The sequence below is a fragment of the Danio rerio genome, chromosome 14 (genome assembly GCF_052040795.2).
Source record: "Danio rerio strain M-AB ecotype USA chromosome 14, GRCz13ab, whole genome shotgun sequence".
Taxonomy (NCBI): Eukaryota; Metazoa; Chordata; class Actinopteri; order Cypriniformes; family Danionidae; genus Danio; species Danio rerio.
The window spans coordinates 37,921,971-37,943,309 of NC_141034.1; the positions used below are offsets into that span (position 1 = coordinate 37,921,971).

At 37.1% G+C, this 21,339-nt stretch overlaps 2 protein-coding genes across 3 annotated transcripts in view; one reads left to right on the forward strand and one right to left on the reverse strand.

The window, feature by feature from the left end:
• LOC147833990 (uncharacterized) overlaps window positions 1-21,339 on the reverse strand; it is a 162,882-nt gene that overhangs the window by 97,601 nt on the left and 43,942 nt on the right. For both annotated transcript variants that reach the window (XM_087281834.1, XM_087281833.1), the window contains one exon: window positions 6,451-6,570. The gene's annotated coding sequence lies outside the window, so the exon portion shown is untranslated. The remainder of the gene's footprint in view (window positions 1-6,450; window positions 6,571-21,339) is intronic.
• apln (apelin) overlaps window positions 6,907-21,339 on the forward strand; it is a 34,524-nt gene continuing 20,091 nt past the window's right edge. The window contains 1 exon segment of the mRNA NM_001166124.4: window positions 6,907-7,367. Coding sequence (NP_001159596.1) covers window positions 7,301-7,367 — 67 coding nt within the window. The 5' untranslated portion in view covers window positions 6,907-7,300.

A 21,339-nucleotide genomic window follows, 5' to 3' on the forward strand; every position in this document is an offset into this window, starting at 1 on the left:
TTTCAGACTAATTATCTCAGACAAACACAGAACACACAAACACTGCAGTGCTTTGTAATTCTCTGCATAAATAAAGCTTGTATCAGAGTGGCAGCAATGGTTCAGTTTGTCATTCTCTGACAAAATTGATAGTGGCGTAGCAACCTACAACCTATGAAACACCAGTCCCCTTCAGTCCACCCTAGCACTGAAGTTAGCGGTGGCACTTGAGTCGTTTTTTGATGATGGCGATCGAAGCACATGAGTGTTGAATGTTAAGACAACCGCACCGTCGGTGCGAGGTTCCACAACTACATCAAAGACAATATTGTAACAAATACTTCAATCTCAGTTCTGCTGCCATTGTTTTTCCGTTAAGAACATCATTTGCTAAATTTCGTATTCCATCCACTTTTAAATATGTAATGATCAATAAAGGCTTTTGTTATGCTCTTCTGAAACTTTTGACAAAATTATACTTGTCATTCTATATAATGCCTAGGAAAAGTTTGCAAAATCTTTACAAAAAATTTATATTATATACTTTGCTTAAAAGCATCAGACGTTCTATACATTTCCTAGGCATTCTATACAATAGCAGTATTTCACACATTGCATATAAAAAAGGGATAGTTCAACCAAAAACACAAGTCATCATTTACGCTACCTCATGTGTTTTTAAACCTTTATAAGTTTCTTTCTTCTAATAAATAAGAAAAAATACACATTTAAAAAAAATGCTGTTGATAGTACCCATTGACTTGCATTCTTCGAAATATCTTCCTTTGTGTTCAACCAAAGAAAGAAACTGAAATAGGTTTAAAAACACATGAGGCGTGGAGTAGGAGTAAAGAGTCTGCAAGACCCAAGCGTGGAACAAATTAAGTTATTGTCAATAACTTTAGACAGACAGTTTAGAAAGTGCAAATATTTAAAAAATTTGCTTGAGATTTTTTTTAAACATGGGGCGATTATAAATATATGAAAATTTGTTTTTTCTTTTAATGTTGTTTTTATGTAAATATATCATAGGAGATCTCCAACAGGAAATTAGCAAAAAAATGTCAAAAAAGCATAATAGGTCCACTTTACAATAAAACCTCGCTCATCACTACACGACTTGTGTCCAAGCAAAGTTATAATACCCAGTATTTTTGGTTTCCTTGTATTGTCTACAAAGTGCAAAGCATTGAAACTTGCTCTATTGAAATGATAGTGACCCTAAACTGTCATCCCATGTTAGCCATGTTAGCACTCTCTTGCTGTTGGGCCGGATAACCTGGATTACGGAGACAGCTGCTGCTGAGTCACGCAACACTGAAGCCAGTGTTCACTGCAGATAATTGGCTGGTCCAGGGTAAATAATGAGCTAGAAATTAACAACTGTCTGCGCAGCCACACATCTTTTGCAATAAATGTCCAGGAAAGCAACTCAAAATTACAGGAAAAAGAAAAACACAAAAACAACAAAACAACTTGCTCATTTGCAAAACAAATTAGTAAAATCAAGCTGTTATCTACAACAACTGAACAAATTTCTCAACATAATTATGAGATGAAAGTTAAATCCACTGACTTGTGTCTAATTTTCAAAATTGTATTACAGAGTTAAAATAGTTGGGTTACAAATACCCCAACATATAAACCAACTTTAGGTTGCTTTGGCACATTCACAAATATTGGTTATTCAAACCCAATGCAATGGGTTATATAATTTAATACCTTAACCAAGACTGAACATGACAACGGATTGATGTCTCTGCTTCTAGGCGAGAATGATGGCTGAAAATGTGTATATACCAAATATATTTATAATTTCCTCCCGGCCAAAAAAACTGTAGAGATGAACATGGGAGGTAGAGAAAGTGTTTTTATTCATTTAATACAGATCGGCTATGAAACGTGCATTTGTAACAACATCAATAATTAAGTGCTGCTGAAATGGTTATGAAAATCATGTCATGGAGATGTAATCTATAAAAAAAAAAATATTGCATTATAGCTTAAATAAACTTTATAACACAAAAACATTATGTACACATATTATTACAGCTGTTCTGTGTCCGTTAAACCAGTTGACTGTTGAAATTCTTATTTTTTAACCAAACCAGGGTGCGTTTCCCAAACAACATGACAACTCGCGGCTGAACTATTATAGTACAATGCATCATTTGGAAAAGAACGATGTAGTGACAAGTGTTTCCCAAAACACGTAGTTTCTCTGTCGCAGATCTAGCATTTGAACCAGGTTAGTTATAATGTAAAACGCCCATAATGACACTCTAAACAAGGTGGTAACAACTTCTTTAGAGAAGAACCCCATAATTTCTTTGTGCAAATTATATTGTTTTAGATGCACACGTATTTAAAATAAAATCCTATATTATATTTGGTAAAAACATGCACTTGCTTTCTATATTAATTGAAATATATGTAAATGGCACATACAGTATAGGACATATGTTTTCTTTTCAAATATTATTGAGAACATTACATATTCTATTCAAAATTAACATAAAATCACTTGCAAAAGCTAACAATTATTCTAATCTCATATATAGATCATATAAATAATTAAATAATGAGGCTGTTTATTAAGAAATGAAATTTAATATTTATTTATAAGGAAATGAAAAAAAAATCCTACTTAAATAATAATCTTAATAATATTAATGTTGATCATGATGATGATGACAATTATCATAATAATAATAATAATAATTATTATTATTAAATAAGATATTGTTTTTTTCCCCCTCGAAAAGTCTACTTTTATACTTTGACGCATGCAAGCCCCTGCAGAAACGTTCTAACCAACTGGTCCATGTCATATACAGTACAGATACTTAATAAATAACCTACTAATGAAAAACATTAACGTATGCTAAATTTTTTTGTTTTTACAAGATTTGGAGATGTAACAATTTCCGCTTTTAAATAATAGGTCAGCTGTAGCTTTCATCATGAGCCACGGCTGTGTTCAAAATGACATCAATGTTTTCAAAGTGCACTGCGAAGAGAGCACAACTGTAAACATGAAGATCGCTAAAACTGAACTGTAAAAATACTTTGAAAGCAAATCACACCTAAGAGTGATGATTTTAATGCTTTATTTAAAAAAAATATTCCAAGTTTAAATGTTAGAATGTTCTAAATGAATAGGGCATAGGGAGATAACTGGGAATAGAACACAGCCAGGAATTATGTTTCTAACTACAGCTCCAGAGGAGCAAGCATAGAAGTTTGCGACGCAGTTTGCGAATGTTCATTGGAACGATGGATTTGGGAAATGCCAAATCAACGAACTATGTTTGTAACAACACAACTTGTGACCTGAGTTGGCTAACAATACTTTTCGGAAACGGACATCTGGTTGAGTTATTAAAAAAAATAACCCATTAAGATTAAAAATAACCCACCAAGCACCAAATATTTAACCCAACTGGTTGATTTAATAAATAAATTACTTTATAAAGGTTAAAAATACCCCAACAAAGCAATATGTTTAAAAAAATATGTTTAATTTAACCATTGTATTAAATAAATAACTCAAGGACTTTTAGTGTGTAATTATTATTAATAATCTTTTCTGTTGCTGCCAAAACTACTCTTAAATGCATAAAATACCATATTGTTTAGCGAAATATTGGCTTTTAATATTTACAGGCCTGGACAATAATTTTAGATCAGCAGATCTCTCAACAGCATTAACAAACATCCGCCCACATTCATTCAGGTACTGTGGTATAAATGTAGAGACAGTTAACGGGCGGATAACAAACAGGAAGAAGATTAATCATGAATGGAGGTAAACATTTTACATCATAAGTTGCTGTTTATAGCTCTGGCTGAAAAAACACCTGTTGATTTTTCCGTATTGATAAAAACGGCTAAACAAGAGCGGGCGGCAGCTTTGTTTTCTATGACCCAGATTCAATTAAGTTGAACTGGTGATGGGGACTGGAAGGATAGACATTCTTCACAATTAATAAAACATTAAATCAGGAAGTGTTTTGGATGATGAACAACACTGGCACGTGAAATGCCGTCAGCGGTAGTTGACTGGTAGTGTGGATGCCATTCCTACACTCAAAGCGCTTCCTGTAAACATCCAAGTACTTCCTGTGAGGTCAGATATGCCAGTGGAGGGATCTGCTGGTTTAAAATAGTCAATAAATGAGGTCAGACATCCCAGATGCTGTTGTTATGAGTATGTTTAATAACAATTCATCAACGAGGGAAAAATTACATTAAAAAAAGAGGTAACACTTTAGTTTAAGCACCAAATATCACTATTAATTAGTGGGTAATTACCTGCCTATTATTAAGATATTGGGTTTTGTGATGATAAAGCACATATTCTGCATGATATTTTTACACAACCCTTATTCTAGTCAATACCTCACCCCAACTGCTACCTTAAGAATTATTAATAGGCAGTAAATTAGGAGTTTATCAAAGTCAAAGACATGGTTAATATATTAATAATAGCAAGGATTATACCTTAAAATAAACTGAAGCGTGTGACCAAAAAGCTAAATCTTATCGCGAGATACATACAAGGGTCAAAACATCTAAAGAGGATTAAACTAATTTGGTCCAAATTTTTGAGACTTTACGTCATCCTTCATAAGTCACAAATGCTCTTATGTCCTCCTTGACAGCATTAAACATACCACTCATACTCTAGTAAATATTTTGCTGATTTTACAATTAATGTGTAGCATCTAGTGTGTTCTCGTGAAAACCCCTAAATAAAGTCAGGCATGTTTGAGCAGATAGCAGCCATACATAAAACCTGGACAGTGTTCTTCAACAAATTATCTCCTATGGCTAAAATTAGGTCGCTGAAGGATAAGCACCTTCAGACTTTGCATTGGACAGTACCAGATGAGAGGATTACTTCACCAAGAGTGAAGGCTACAAGTGGACCAAGCTAAAATGGAAGGCGGTACTGTTGTTAGTTCTGAAGAGGGTGTTACAGACATGTTTGCCTGGGGCGGATGACCACAGAAAACAATGCCACATGGAGCCACGGTCCCACATTGCAAAAAAGCCTTTCTTACACTGTAAAACCCAACAGTCAACTTTATCAAATGAAATGAGTGTAGTTAACTCAAAAATGACTGAAAGTTAATTCTACTCAATTGAAAAGAGTTTTGAACTCAGTGTTGAAGTTAATTAAATACCTTATAACTTCAACTTAAATAGAGTAAGTTCACAGTACTTATACAGATTAGATTTTTTAAACTATAATGGTTTGTAGCAATCTGTTTTCTCAAATGATTCAAGTTGCCTTAACTTATTGGGTTTTAAAGTAGTCAGTTGGTTTGAGTTCTCTTCATTTATTGGGTTTTTCTGTGCTCAAATTGCTGTTTACTCAAATGGGGTAAGTTCACAGTACTCATTAGGATTAGTTTTTAAAATTAAATGGTTAGTTGCAATCAGTTTCCTCAAATGGTTTAAGTTACCTTAACTTTTTGGGTTTTACAGTGTACTTAGAGTTTCTGTCTTCTCGTCCAAATATCTACATTTTCTTAAATCAATTTTCTAGACAAGTAAAAGATATTGTCTTGTTTTTAGAATTAATATATGTCAAAATTAAGTGAGTGTGAGTATTGCCTTAAAACAAGCAAAACAATCTGCCAATTGTGTAAGCTAAATTTATATGTATTTTGCTTTAAAATAAGATTATTTTGTTTACCTTATTGGCATCTTATTTAGCCTGTTTTAAGGTTAAACTCAATTAATTATGAAATATTATTTCTAAAAATGCTAATAATTGTAGTACTTGTCAAGAAAATGTGATTCGTAATTTAAGAATTTATAGATATGTGGACTATAAACAAGACAAAAACTAATAAGACTTCCTTGAGCAGTCTTTAATTAATAGCCAATGTGTCTAAATGTGTATGTATATGTGTCTAATTCCCAACAGGGTGTCTGTGAAAACTAAACTAATGGAGTTTTAGTTTAGTTTTTTTAAAATAAAATAATAATAAAAAACATCATTCAACAGTGGTATTAACAGCTTGATCAAATATTTCTACAATGTTTAAAGACACAGAATGGTGCATAAACACTGAGCTAGAACACTAAATAATGAGAATATATTGTTCCAATGAAACCATATGGTAGGCATCTTGATTAAAATGATTGTGACAACATTACAGCACATTATTCGTTCATCCGTCACCAGCTGTCTCAGTCTTTTGGCCTCTACTGTAGCTCTACGTTTCTTAGAGACTGGATTATGGGAACGTTCATCTAGGCGTTGAAAATGAAGAAGGTGTGGGTCATAAACAGTTTAAATTGAGCTAGATTAATGGTGCCAGAGTTTGTCAATATAAATAGAAATGAAAACAAATATTTCACGAGGGAAAAAAATGGAATTACAACAGACGACTTTACATCTATGCAGTAACACGCAATAAACGTTATATTGTTTTAAGGCTTTTTCAAATCACTCACCATTCAGCAAGAGAAATGAAACCCTTCCTGTTTATTGGACGAACAGAAAATTTGCGCAGTACTCAGTCTACCTCTCCTCAGATTTTCATCAGGCCTTTTGTTCTTGTGGACAATGGAAATCTATACACAGAGCAAAACAAATGACTCAGAATCAGCAAATCAAACAAAACAACAGAGCAACTGATAACTTAGTTTCCCTCTGGCAGACACAAAATGTGCCACCCAGGGTATAGAAGTGCACTGTGTAGATCTGTTCAACTCATATGCAATAAAAACAAAGAGAAGAAAATCAGCTTTACTTTTCATGTGATGTTATTCTCAGCCTTAATTCTAAGAAGGGTATCTGTTTGGCTAATATTATCAAGATGCCCACTTCCTCTCTCTCTCTCTTTCAGTGGGAGGGTTATAATAAGGAGGGTGGAGGGGAAAAGCCCCTTTTCCGTGACCCTCAGAGTCAGGGATACATAAGCAACATGAGGGACTAGTGCTCCTTAATCCATCCCCTGATTCAAAGCAACTAGCTTCGCACTCATCCTACTGGACTTCCAATTGACAAAAGGAAAACGCGCACATCGCAGCAGGAGAACTCCAACAGAAACCTGCCCTCAATCTCAGCGGCGCTGTCACACACTTGCACACAGATATACAAACACATTCACAGCCACACACACACACACAGCCGTGCGCACACACACAGACACACGCGCACACTGAAGAGCAAACAGTCTCTCTCTCTCTCTCTCGCTCGCTCGCACTCGCTCACCCACTCTCCTCTCCCTCCCATCCACACACGCACACCACTACAGTATATCAGCTAGCGACTGGCAGGGAAACGGAGGGGAGAGCAGAAATGAATGTGAAGATCTTGACGCTGGTGATTGTGCTGGTGGTTTCTCTGCTGTGTTCAGCCAGTGCTGGTAAGTCGGGAGCGTGACGGCTGTTGCCTGGAGCCTCCCCATGTTTATCTTTTTTCTCTCTGCTGTTAGCCTTGGGCTTGGGAATGGGAATGGGCAGCTGTAGTTGATCAGTTACCCAGCGTGGTTAGCCTTCTGGGGCTGGGGAGAGGAGGGAAACGGCACCTGGCTGCGCGCTGTACTGCACTGCAGAGGTTTGGCTTGTTATTGTGCCCGTTTAATGAAGTTAATTGTGCCATCGGTGGATTACTTGCCGACTTCTGCATGACATATGTAGGAAAAATCACGCAGATAAGGAGGATGATGCTGAGGGTTCTTCCTGGTGTAATGTAACGGTTGGCTTTCTAGGATTATGTACTCCTGGATGTCGTAAATGTAAGGTGTATGCCTATATAGTGTTGCGATGCATGTGGTGAGGTGTTAAAAACAGCAGATGGTTGTATAATTTGGATTTCACAGGGAAGATGCTGATCTCAGTGGTTACGGTAGATGTTTGAAGGTGGATTTGATCCATTTCTTTTGGGCTGTGCCACATCATGGATGGATCCTCAGTCTGCTAGGCTGAAGATGCACAGATAAGAGTTCCTGTGCTTCACCTCCATAGAATTTATCTGATATTGTGCTGTTATGTAATTCAAGCTTAAACACCATGCTATTTTGAATATACCTCCGCTTTTAAATCAAAGATGTCACACAAGTCTTAAAGCTGTGAGCTGGAGTCAGGTGACCGGTGGCCACCCTGCAGATGTGATGCAGGTAACAGGCTCGTGTTAAAAAACAAATCTGACCCTTGTGTAAACGCTTGCATCTCTCCAAAGTCTGACTGCTGGGAAGCATGTGTGTTTGAGAGTGTGTGCATGTTGAAGGGTGCTGGCTAATCGGCGAATCAAACAGCCCCTTACGCCCTACGTTTCCACTCACGTTTGTTAAGGAGATGCAGCTATTTTGGTCTAAATGGGAAGCAATTACCTTGCATTACAGTCAGTGTCGTTTTTCACTCTCTCTGCATGTGAAGCCTGATCCTGATCCTTGGAAGGCTACTAACGCCTGATCCGGGTCAGACTGCTCGCTTGCTGTTATTAGTAGTATTATCTCCATCATGAGGAAGCCACAGGAAGCCGGAGCTGCGCGCTGTCGCGGGAAGGTGTTGGAAGCAACTCGGTGTGTAGGCAGCGGGTGTGAAGCCTTTCATCTTCCGACAAATGCTTTTCCACTACACTGGGAGTTTGCTTGGAATTGCCTACCATCTCAATCGTACAATGGGGGTCATCTGCGAGCTGCTTTCGAGAAGGTAGAAAGAGGGTGGGGACGTGATGGAGAAGTCACGGTGCAACAGGCGATAGCGGCATTGAGTGTCACCCAGCAGAACGGCTGCGGCCCTGCTAATCTCGTCCGCGCATACCTCAATCTGCTCGTCTTGTAATGGGCTTCCCTTCAAGAATGGGCGAATCTTGAGCCCATTGAGTCGTTCATAATTCATCCTGAAAGCAATCTGTCTTCCACTCTCAAGTCTGGTATGTAAACACTTCATATTGTGAAAACACTCTGGGTTGTCAGTCCGAGTGCGGTATCAACGCCTCATCTTTCAAAGTCACGGAAGCGCAGGATGAGTCCTTTCAGAAATACAGTCTTGTAAGCAAACAAAAAAAGTCTTGAGATGGTGTAATTTTAGCTGCCTGGTTCATCCTCTTCATCTGTGGAGATCAAATCTTGCCATTATCAGTTAAAATCAGCCCTTTTTGGAAATCACGCAAGCTGTCAGCAATGCTATATCTCGATATTAAACGCTGAAGTCTTGCATGGGCATGTTGCTCACCATGCGTCCTGGGTCAGCGTGAGACCCCTGCTAAACAAATACAGGGCTCATTAGGAAATCTTCAGCCATACAATGTTTCTTTTTAGAAGGAACGGGGGGAATATTTTGTGAAATAACACCAGTGGCCCTGCGCTAACAGCATGCAGGAAGCATTAAATCATAATTCCATGAGTTTGCCTAATGTGAAGAAGGTGTTTGCGGTTACGCACTTGATTATAGAGGCCATAACGAGAACACAAACAGGCAAACTTTTCCAGATGTCCAGCGATAACATGATGATAATGTCCGAACAGCATGAAGGAGATGAGCGCTACAGAAAGGTCATTACAGGATTATGGAGAATCATTCAGCGGTGCTTTGAGGCATGATGGATTTTTGGCCGAGTTCCCCTCTTTCACAAGCTCTCTCTCTCACACACACATACGTGCGCAAGCTCACACACACACATACTGTACAGAGGGTCAGTGACTCAGATCTATTTTATGAGTAACCTGGATATCCTCTATGCTCTCCCTGTAAGAAATGCACTGTGTGTGTGCGCGCACAGAGAATAGAGAGAAAGTAACAGAGAGAAAAGTTCAATGTGCTGTAACAACTTGAAAATATGGACTTTTACTGACTCTTATGTCATTCCAAACTCACACTTTATGTTTATGTTTCTGACTATATATAGAAATATTACATGGAATATTTACACTACATTCACCTATGCAGTAGGCATAGGACGATAAACGTTTTCAAGGTATACCGCGGTTTGGAATACTGTTCCTAAGGTATGTGAATGACTTTTTAATTTATGTTTTAATAGGACGTCAGTATCTTCAGCAAAAAATATCTAAAGATGCCATTTTAAATAGCTAAAAAATCTGTTTTGGAAACAAATGAAGACAGCAGAAGTCAATAATTCATTTAGCCTGACATGTTTACTCTTCCAAAATACTTTAAATGTTTGTCAAAATAAAATACATTGTGTTCATAAGGGAAAAAGTCTTATACCGGCCCATGCTTACTATGCAAGTGACAGGCAAAAACTCCTATATAGACAGGGATGGGCAGTATTTATGATATAAGTATTTAAAATGCATATTTTAAATACAAAATATCATTTAGTAATTTATAATTTATAGAGTTTATGAAAATGGTTTAATATTTTGTATCAAAATACTTCAGTGTCTTGTATTTTTTTATTTTTAAAATACTGTAAAATACTTTGTAAAAAATCTACATGACGATATCAAAAATGCAGCCTCTGATTAGTGCTTTCTCAGTTATGGGCTTGAGATCAGAACAGAAAATTGATGAGGGTGGTCAGTGTTTGAAGTATGGATGGAAATTATGCAACATACATAAAGAAAAGACAAACGGCATGGGTATATTTGGGAGCAAGTCAACAATCATTGAAAATAGTAGACTGCACAATGTTTAGACCAGTGATATTTAATGGCAGTATAGTGTACAATTCGGCATCAGCATTTTCACTTAAGAAGTGAGAAGGAATAAAATATCAGTCCAAAAACAGGGAATATGGAGCCTACAGCACATAATCGTTCTCAGTCTCAGTGCTGCAGGCACAAATGCTAAGGAAGTCACCTAAAGATTGCGTACTAGTGTTCACTTAGGGGGTACACTGAGAGTCTTCCAGTTAAAGAAGAATTTAAAAAAATCTTGGGAGAATGAGTAAACTGCACAAATAATAGTAGTTTTGGATGAATTGCTTACTTAGATGCCAAAAATAAGACAAACAACATTAAAATAAGCCCTACAATTCCTACAATATTACATTGGTTTCAACTGCCAGTTGACCTGCAGGTTGTGCAATGAAGAGTACAATTGCATAAAACAAACAAACATAATTTATAGAAATGACTAAAACTGATGACTTTAGTAGTTTTCAAAAAGTATTGGAGGATTTCAATCGCAAAAATACAATTGTAATAATATGTAATATTGCAAAAATTTTTTACATTTTTTAAAAATTTCTTTAACACTTCCTCTTGATATATAACATTTTAAAAATATAAGACTTTAAAGCGATGGTGTCAATTTTACTGTCCATGCAATAGATGGAAACACAATAAAGAAATGTAGTACTGCAGTATGTTCCAACTCATTATCTGCATTGATTTTACAGTGATTAAAGAGATCATCTTCAATACAGGTCTTTCTACATAAAATTTGTAAAAAAAATTATACTAAAACAAAACAAAAGAAACAAAAGTTGAATACCTATCAAAAGTATGAATACCTCTTCATGTACAAGAGTGGAGGTGAGTGAGGTGGCAGAGAAGCTACAGTAACTCAAACCTACTCAGAGAAACACTGTTGTTATCAACCATTGTTTACTTTACTGAGTTAGTTTGGGATTGATCTAATATGCCTGTTGATGGAAGATTTGCGAAGATATTTCATGACAATTCATGAAATTCTCCACGTAAAAGTATTTTGTAGTATTATCACAAAGCAAAATACAGTATTTTATTTTGATACTTCTTGTGGCTGCTGTATTTTGTAATTTATTCTGATACATGTTAACTGAGGTAAATGGTATTTTGTTTCAGTTACACTTCAATGTATTTTGCCCACCCTGATTATATGCTGCAATTCAAGTGTTCTGAAGCCTTAAAGAAGCTTATAATTAAATTAAGTATACATATATTTATATAAAAAATGGAATTGTATTACAATAAACTTCATTTTCTTTTACCTTCAGAAGGTTTTTTTATTTATGAAAGCTCTATAAAAACAAAAGCAGCTTGAATTTAAAAGTTAATTTTGAACCATTATGCAGTTCAAACAGTTAACAATTCCAATGTCATGGGTTAAATTCCCAGGAAATACTTGAACTAATGATTCAAATCCCACGAATGTAATGCACTGTGTTTACATGAATATGCATACATTTCATTAAAGAATCAAGTTTGGAATGGCATGAAGGTCATCTATTCCCTGGACAGTTACTACTTTTTATTAATGTACACATTCAAAGTAGATCATCTGAAGTTTCCGTTGACTTGTTGCAGCCTTTTAGAAAAACAGCAGAAATGTATCTCCTCTGAGTTGTGGAAGTGGTTATTTTTTCCAGTTATAAGCCTTTGCAGAGCAGAACCAATAAAAACTGTGCCCTTTATAAAACTGAGAACATTTTCTGAGCTCTATAATAACTCATGTGGTAAAGACACGGGGTAACCTTTGAGAAAAGCTCCACAGTGGCAAAAAGGTGGATGTCTTGACATGTATGATCGCTATAAGGCCAACGTCATGCAACTCAGAGCACTCTGAATAACTCAGATCACCTCCACCATCAGACTTAAACAGATGCAGAGGAGAAATCCTGAAGGATGCTGATGGAGGAGAAAGAAAAGAAAAAAGCAATCCCGCAGCCTTCTGATGTGGCGTGGAACACAGCCGCTGAAATATTAAAAGGTCTTTAAAACTTCACAGCTGGTGGTCTTCCCGAATTTGCAGGTGGACAAATGTGGGGAATATAAAGGGCCCGGTGCCAAACTTACTTCAAGTGGATGCTTGCTCACTGCTTGCTCTCAGAATCACACTTTCTGCATCTGGAGAAGCTATATTACATGCCTTCTGTACCCACAAGCAAGCTGACAAACCAACCGTTAGCTAGGCCCCTTCCACTAAACATCAGAAAAAATATCCCCTCGACACCCCCAAAATCTCCCTTTCTTTCCCCCAAACTTTTTAATTAAAGCCAGATACCCCGAACGCCTCGCTGAGTCTGCAGGGGCCTGATATTAACCTGATTTATGGCTCCCTTTTCAAATATTAAACATTAGGTTTATTGTGGTTGCTGATCAGATACGATCAGAGTGGACATTTTTATGAACAGCCAGGCAAAATGCTGTATAAATATTTCAAGTTGGGGAATAAATGTGCTTTAATTATTTTCATGCTCAATTTGAAGAGCAAAGGAATGAAAAACACAACTGCAGCACACAGGCCTGGTGTTGTTCGCTGAAAAATAGCAGTCTGTTGTTTGTACTTCTATCGTGAGCTTTCCCAGATTATTTCAGAAGTATCTCACATCAAACCATTAGTCTGATTTAAAGCTTCTGCTGTGGGTACTTCGTCACATCTGTGCAGAAACACAGAACCAGGGTTTTGATTGCTCTGAGCGGTATGGATGTGAGAAACCGACTGGATTGTTTATGAGAAGTGTTTGAGAGTTTTTGGAACACTTTACTGATGCCCCCACTGGGACTACCCATAATTCCAAGCCTCAAGGTACAGGATATGCGTGTTATGCCTTTTTTCTGCCTTAGTTTTATTGCTCTAGTTTGTATGCCACCAATACAAACCCCAAATCTCCATGGGCTCTCTGATCTTTTTAATAGAGGACGATGCACATTAAATGAAGTACCTCTGTTTACGAGTCATGAGTGTAATAGTTAGTAATAACAGTTTATAACAAATTACAAATGCTCAAACTACTGTTATTGATTCGTTTTTCTCAGGAATAGTAAATCGCTAAGTAGTTTTAAAAATGTGTACTTTTACTTTCCATTGAATACACTTTTAGCTCTGTATTGGTACTTTTACTCCACTACTTCCCTTCAACCTGCAGTCAATACTTTATATTTCTTGTCTATGGGGATTAGAAAAATCAGTCCTGTGATTCCTGTCCAATCAAATCGTACACGGAAGATAAATCACATCATAATGAACTACCTCAAGTAGTATGGAAGCATTAAAAGTGTCTAAGAAGATACCTACATCTTTAAACACATTGACCTAGAGACTGTTTAGATGCATGTCACCGATGTTAAGATGACAGATGTTTACTGCATCATGACCAAAATGGCCTTAAACACCAACATGATGTTAGATTGTACCTCAACGTTGTGTAGACGTTCCATTTTGTTTAGAAATGAAAATTGGTTTGACGTCAGAACTCAACATCAATGTCCAACGACCAATCTAAAATCAACCAAATATCAACACCTAATGATGTTACAGCTTAACATTGTGTGGACATTACCACTATGACGTCTAATAGACATTGGATTTCAGTTGCCATACCTGACGAATAATTGATTTAAGATATTGGCTCAACGTTGGATTTTGGTCCATTTCCAACACAACCTAAAATCAACCAAATACCAACGTCATTTAACGTTGTTATTGGTTATCAAAATAAGGTTGTACTTAGACACTGGTTAGAAGTTGAATTTTGGTCACCTGACGTCACTACTTAAATCTAACCTAATATTAAACACTAAACGCACTACAGAAAGTTACGTTTACAAACATTCACAAATTACATGTACTGTAAATGCATCAGCTTTTTATAGCGTTACTCTACTTGCACTACATTTTAAAGCAAGTAATGATACTTTTACTTAAGTATGAATTTTCAGAGCTCTTTCCACCACTGGCTCTTAGACATAGCCACTAATCTTCAATCTACTAGATTTTACCTATTTGTTAGCAAGAAATTTTAAATAATTTGAAATGTGATCAAATTTAGGCATAATTCATTTAGTCTTTGAGATATTTTTATGAGCACACTCCAGATTAGGTATGGCTTTTTTATTTTTACATGAATTTAATTGCTGAATGATACTGAAGGAGGATTATTTCACAGATGTTGACATTTCACAAAAGAAAAAAAAAACATTTATTATTATTTTTTATGTACATAAAATATTTTGTTAATTGAATACAGACACCGAAATGGTATGTCTTGTCTGACCATATTTATATTACTTATAAAGCTAAAAGGAGTTCTGATAAACAAATTGAATGTTCTAATGTCATCCAGTTTTATGTATAGACTGATAAGCTGCTTTTTTTACGTCCAGAAGGAGCAATTCAAAACTGAAATATATTATGTGTCAAGCAAATCTTATCACGTGTATCATTTCTTGCCTTTTAAAACAAAACAAATGAGGTATATGCATAACTAATATCACGTCTTATATATCCCACTGGAAACACAAAAACACAGTTAGGAAAAACACTGAGCTGAGTGAAAAAGTCTTGCTTGTTAAACTAGCATGCAGAAATTGGAACCGCATTCTGTAAATACATACACAATTCAGACAGGGAGTTTACTCGAACGTTGTGAAGCTTTACGTTTAATCTTATTTGGGATAAACACTGTGGCTAATATACCAACATATATAAACACCAAAGCTAAATGAACTGTTAGTGATTAGAATAAGGCCTGTAACTTGACCCACAAATTTGCTGTGAGAACCAGGGCAAAACGTCTAAAGCAAAAATCAGTCCACCACACGACACAAACAGCCATTCACATCAGAGCTGTTAATCATGCATCATCAGTCAGTTCTCGTCCACATGACACATATGTGTCTTTTCATGACTGATTGTTTGGTGTGATCTCAGCTGGAAATATCCCAGCATGCACTGGTTGACACTCCTTTCAGTAGCTCGGCACTGGGCCTGAAGCAGGAGAACTGAATCCACACATTAAAGACAGTATGCATGCGGGCTCACAGCTGACAGCACAACAGAAAGGGGTGGATGTGGTTCATTACCGATTAGAAGAGCCTTGAAAAAGGACTGTCGCTAAAGAGCACTTTTCTTGACGATTACCAACATGCTGAGTTTGAGCCCATCACTGCTGACGAGGATATTCGGGTCTCGATCGGCCTCTGAAGTAAATCCGCTTTGTGGCGGCGTACTGTTTTGCCCTGGAAGCCAATTCAGTAGAAATCACACTTAAGATGCTTTGCATGATCGGCTCTCTTGATTTTCTTGTACTTTAAGATCCAACCTGCGGTAACCTCTACCCAGCGATTCACCCCTGCCAGTCTGAAGTGCTGGTGCGAGAGCTCCAGCAAGTCTTAATCAGCCTTCTTTTTTCTGTCTTTTCTCTTTCTCTCAACACATCATTAGCAGTCAAGGCAGCAGGCGTAGCGCTTTGAACCTGCAGCTCTCTGATCATTCGGAACCGGGCCATTTTTAACCACATTATTATAGCTTAGCCCTAATTTGGGTCATGTGTAGTTTGCTTGCAAGGCTGCACACCATCTGAGGGTGTCAGAAACGATCAGAGAGCAGATCAGTGACATGAAGCTACAGCCACTTTTATCAGAACGCCGCTCCTATTTTCAGTGACCCAGCTTGAAGTGGAGGTGTGGGAAAGTCTGTGAACTTTCATTTCTCGGTGGAGACGCCGAATACAATGCACGCCTTCATTTCCTCCTGCAAGCCGCGTGCCATCACAGCAGCACAATGCTGAATATCAAACAGCCCCCGTTGTGAGGAAATACAACATCTGACCTCATGGACAGGGAAAGGGTTAAGCAATCTTACTGCCCACCTCAGCCTAATAATGGACCTCTGCTGAAATTTGTAAACCGGGAAACCTGATCCATTCCAGCTGACAATGTCATTCTCTTGCTCCTCAGTGAGTGCCTTTCACAGCGGCTGCCATGGAAACGTGGTTTGAGAGCATGTTAGAGATTGGTACCAGTTTATGCCAAGGCCCTGCGCTACTGGTAGGCATGCGATAAGCAGCAGCGCGACTCCAGCCTTCAAAAGGCCAAGCTGCTGATTGTACTAGCTTCTTTAACTTCATTTCCATATCAGAAGTGATATATTTAGAGACATAATAGCACACTGTTAGGAAATTTTGCGTAACAGGGTCTCATTTATGAGCTTGGCAAATGATTCATACTGGGCTTTCATGCTAATTAATGTGTCTTATTCTAGGCATAATGCTCATGATCAAGTGTGACTGGCTAAAGGATAGTCTTAGGGGGCATCAAATTGGCATGTCTGCGTGTGCGCCGAAGAAAAAAAGCAGCTAAGTATGGAGCTTTCTCTTGCTTATTTCATTGAATGAACGTCCTCTGAGACACTGGGGATCACGCCTCTGACGTCACACACCGTCAGCTATGGTTACACCCCCGTGGGACTCCAAACCTCTTCTTGCACATATGCAAGGCAAAACAAAGCACAAAACAGTCACGTACATGCGCATTCATTCACAAAATGATTTTGGGAATTATTTGGCTTTGATGGAAATCACTTCCAGCACAATTGTCACACCTCTCTGTGTGTAATATCATACACAGATGAAAACGATTCATTTGCAACCAAGCATCAATGAGTGTTTACATGTACATTTAAATGCTCATAGCTATCAGAAATCAGCTCATTATAGAGAATGGCTCAGGTTTTTTCCCATCATCGTTAAGGCTGAAATGTAAACACTGTATTGCACTGCATTACAGATGTGCCTGCCCTGAATAAAAAGCTAAATGGAGGTGCTAAATATGCGTAAATCTCGCATCTCCTTATTTTATCGTTTTAAATCATTTCATAAATCATGCCAGTGGTCATTTTTTGTCTGTGTTGGTTTTTAACAATATTCAACCAATGAAAAAAATTTAAAAAACATGTTTAAACATTGTTTAAACTATCAGCAAAACCTCAAAACTCTGAGTTTTCTGTACTTAAGCTTTTCTTTATAGATCATTTTGAGGCATGTAAACAATAACAATGGTCCTAACGTATTTCCTGTTTTACTTTTTTAATTTCCATAGCTCTCGAGAATCCTAAAAGAGCCACATATCGATGAATAACATTATGACAGCTGTTTTAACGTTGAGATATGATTAAATTGCCTCTTGTTATAGGTATTAAAATAGTTTGACAACAAGAAGGAAATGTTCATGGGTCAATAGCATCGTCACATTGAAATGGTCTACACCAGGGGTGTCAAACTCAATTCCTCGAGGGCCGAAGCCCTGCACAGTTTAGTTCCAACCCTGCTCCAACACACTTACCTGTAGGTTTCAAACAAGCCTGAAGGACTCAATTAGTTTGATCAGGTGTGTTTACTTAGGGTTGGAACTAAACTGTGCAGAGCTGCGGCCCTTTTGGAACCGAGTTTGACACCTGTGCTCTACACAGTATGCTGTTTTAAGAATCTAATGCATGAAAAAAGTTTCTTAGTCTAGCATTTCCTATGGCCACAACAGTCTTGAACATAATTTGCATTGCACATAGGACAAACTGAGAGCCATCAATACTATAATTATCCTTGTAACCTGTACACTAATAAAAAAATGCAATGTCATAACTAATTAATATGTTTAACTATGGCATTTCATTCTGAAATTAGCTGGTCAAAGTCTACTTAACTCCATCTGAGCTTGCTTATTGTGAAATGGTAATAATATGATAATAATATAAGTTTCTGATCACATTTAAAGAAAACAGAGCAATTTGACAACAAAGTGTCAATGTCTGGCATTGATAATATAAACATCTCAAAGTCTTCACAAATCCTTTAAATTGTAAATATTTTGCATGCATGTAATTCAGAACCACATCATTTAGGTAAATAAATCAATCTTCACGAATGACTCGTCATTAATAAACGCAACACTGATGACCCATGTCTTCGAACAATTCTTTTTCTTTCATTATTTTTAATTACAGTTGGCAACACAATGTGGCGTCTCTCTGCCGTCTGAACACTGTAACAGGTAAAAACGAAGCTATCATGCATATTAATAAAGTTGCACCTCATTCACAATAGAGCTCGCTGATTGGATTGAACCGAGTCTTTCTCATGAATTAATGCTGAAAACTCAAAGTCGTCATGTTGTACCGGCTGATACAGACATCCAGTCTACAGGCTGGAATTTACACAAGGATCTAATCGCTGTGACGTAGTTTTAAAACTTCTTTTCAAACCAAAAGAATGAATTTGCATTAGCATTAGATTTTTCACTTGTTTGAGAAATATGTGTGTCCTTGTAGTGTTTTTAGCAACGTGGGACATAAATATGACTGTCAACATCTCAAAAAAATGTGTTTTAGTGTTTCATGACCATTTAAGCAATAAATGCAGGTAAGCACACGCAATGTCATTTCAAGGCCAGTTAACATTCTACATTTAAAATACTATTTAAACACTAACCTCTTCAGACATTCTAACAATAGACTCACAAAACCTCATTAGCACTTGTAAAACCAAAAGATAAGGAAAAACACAAACCACCATAACACTTCATGTCACCTTTGACTTACAATGTGGCTGTTACCGGTATTCATTATGCATGTTTGCGGAGACGCCCTTACATGAGCTGTTATGACTGCAGTGTCAAGCTGTGGGGAGTGCGAGAGGCTCGATGTACAACAAACATCATACCCACCACTGCATTCATTCCTCCGCAATAAATAAGCTGGGTTCATCAAGCAGACTGTTTTGTAAACAATGACAAATAAATCAATACTGATGTATAATATTGCATAAACAAACTAGCCAAGCGAGACGTTTTTGATTCGCATAGATGAACCAATTATATACTGCATTGATTGGTCGTTGCTTTCGCTTGATTTAAGACGAGTGGGTGGTGGAGGTGTTAGAAGGGTAAGTGTATAAGCGAAGATAATGCATGTAGTACAACCAGCCATAAATAAGGGTTGCCCTCTCCTCACCTGGTTCTGCTTTGCGTGTAAGTAGATCTAATCTCTCACTTCCTGGAGTAGTGAGTAAAAGATTAGATCCATCTGGTGCCTCAAGCTTAAAGGTCTTCAGACTAGCCTAAACTTTATATCTATTGGAAGTCGTCGTTCTTTATTTTCTGCGCTGTGTGTTTGTACTGGGAGTGTATTGTAAATTTAGGCCGGTCAGAGACATTTGGTAAACCATTCATCAGATTGTGTTCGGCCCTTTATAAACGTCGCCTACCCTGGGCCTCTCTCGCTGTCAGGAAAGTGCCGGGTGATGGATAACTCTCTCGGCTAAGAGGCAGCCCTGGGATTTACAGGGACACAATATCAGACACAAGGTGTCCAGCAGAGGAGAGGCACGCCGAGGCAGTCATGTTAAAAAGTCAACATAATGGATAGCACCTATGGACTGTGGTACTAGAGGATGAGATGGCAAAGATGCTGCAATTTATCATTAGGCTGAAGGAAAACTGACCAATTTGGACACTTCCTGTCACTGTTGAACAAGCTATGGTGATTTCAGCATATTGGTGTTGCCTAAATTATATATTTATATATTATATATGTAATATTTATAAATTATCTATAACTTCATAAGTCATGATTAAAAAAAAATTGGTCAAAGGAGTTGATGACAATTTCAATGACAACAAGGGCTGGGCGATTTGGCCTAAAATCAAAATCTCGATTAATTGAACATTTAAACTCTATTACGATTAATGAACGAATATTTCATTTATTTTTTTAAATTTTTTGCCCTCACAGTTCACTGATAGTTTTTATACAGTAAATATGCTTACATATTACAGGTGAGTGATTTTTAAATGAAGGGGTTACTTGATTTTTAAATTAAATAAAGGAAACACAGACTATCTATGATTATTTATTGAACATCCACGTTAAGAACTGAAATTAAAATACACATTGCCTGAGCCCAACAGTCACTTTATATATATATATAAAGTATATAAGTGGAAACAAATAACTTGCACTTTTGAAAACAAAATCAATTATTTTCAGTGTTTTCAAAAGTAAATAAAATAAGCAGCATCTCTTCTACCCTTTTAACTTTTGCATATCCTGTTAATAATATTTTAAACTGTGCATTTCTTGAATCTTGTTAACCAATATTTTAATGTAAATAATACTTTTATTGTAATAGAAAAAATGCCATCTCAAGTCAACTCTGACACAGCTTCCAATCATCGTCAATGTAATGCAAACATGCGATGTTTAGTAAAATTTTTCGAGAGGTGTGTGGGTATGCGACCATGCGAATGCTGCACTTTGACATTTGACATGAGATTCAATTACAATTGCTACTAAATAAACTTGCTCCGAGTCTAATCCTGATAATACACAGGGCAACTTTTTGAGTAATATTGCAAGGCAGCTTTGGGAAATGATGCCGTCAATGGGCATCCAGGTGTGTCACAGGGCAACTAATTAGGAATATGGGTTACAGATAGAATATCGTTGTCCATTCCTAACTGATATGTAGCTAAGCACTGCTTAGAAAAATTGCCCAGAAACCATTGTTGTCCAACCATAACTTTTGCAAAAGCAGGCTACAATAGCATGCTTGCTGTCGAAAATTTATTTGCAGCTTAATTTTTGTTTTTGTTAGGTTTAGGGACAGGCATACTGTAGGTGTTACATCAATTTCAAAAGCGATCGAGTGCCACGCACCAGACATTTCACTTC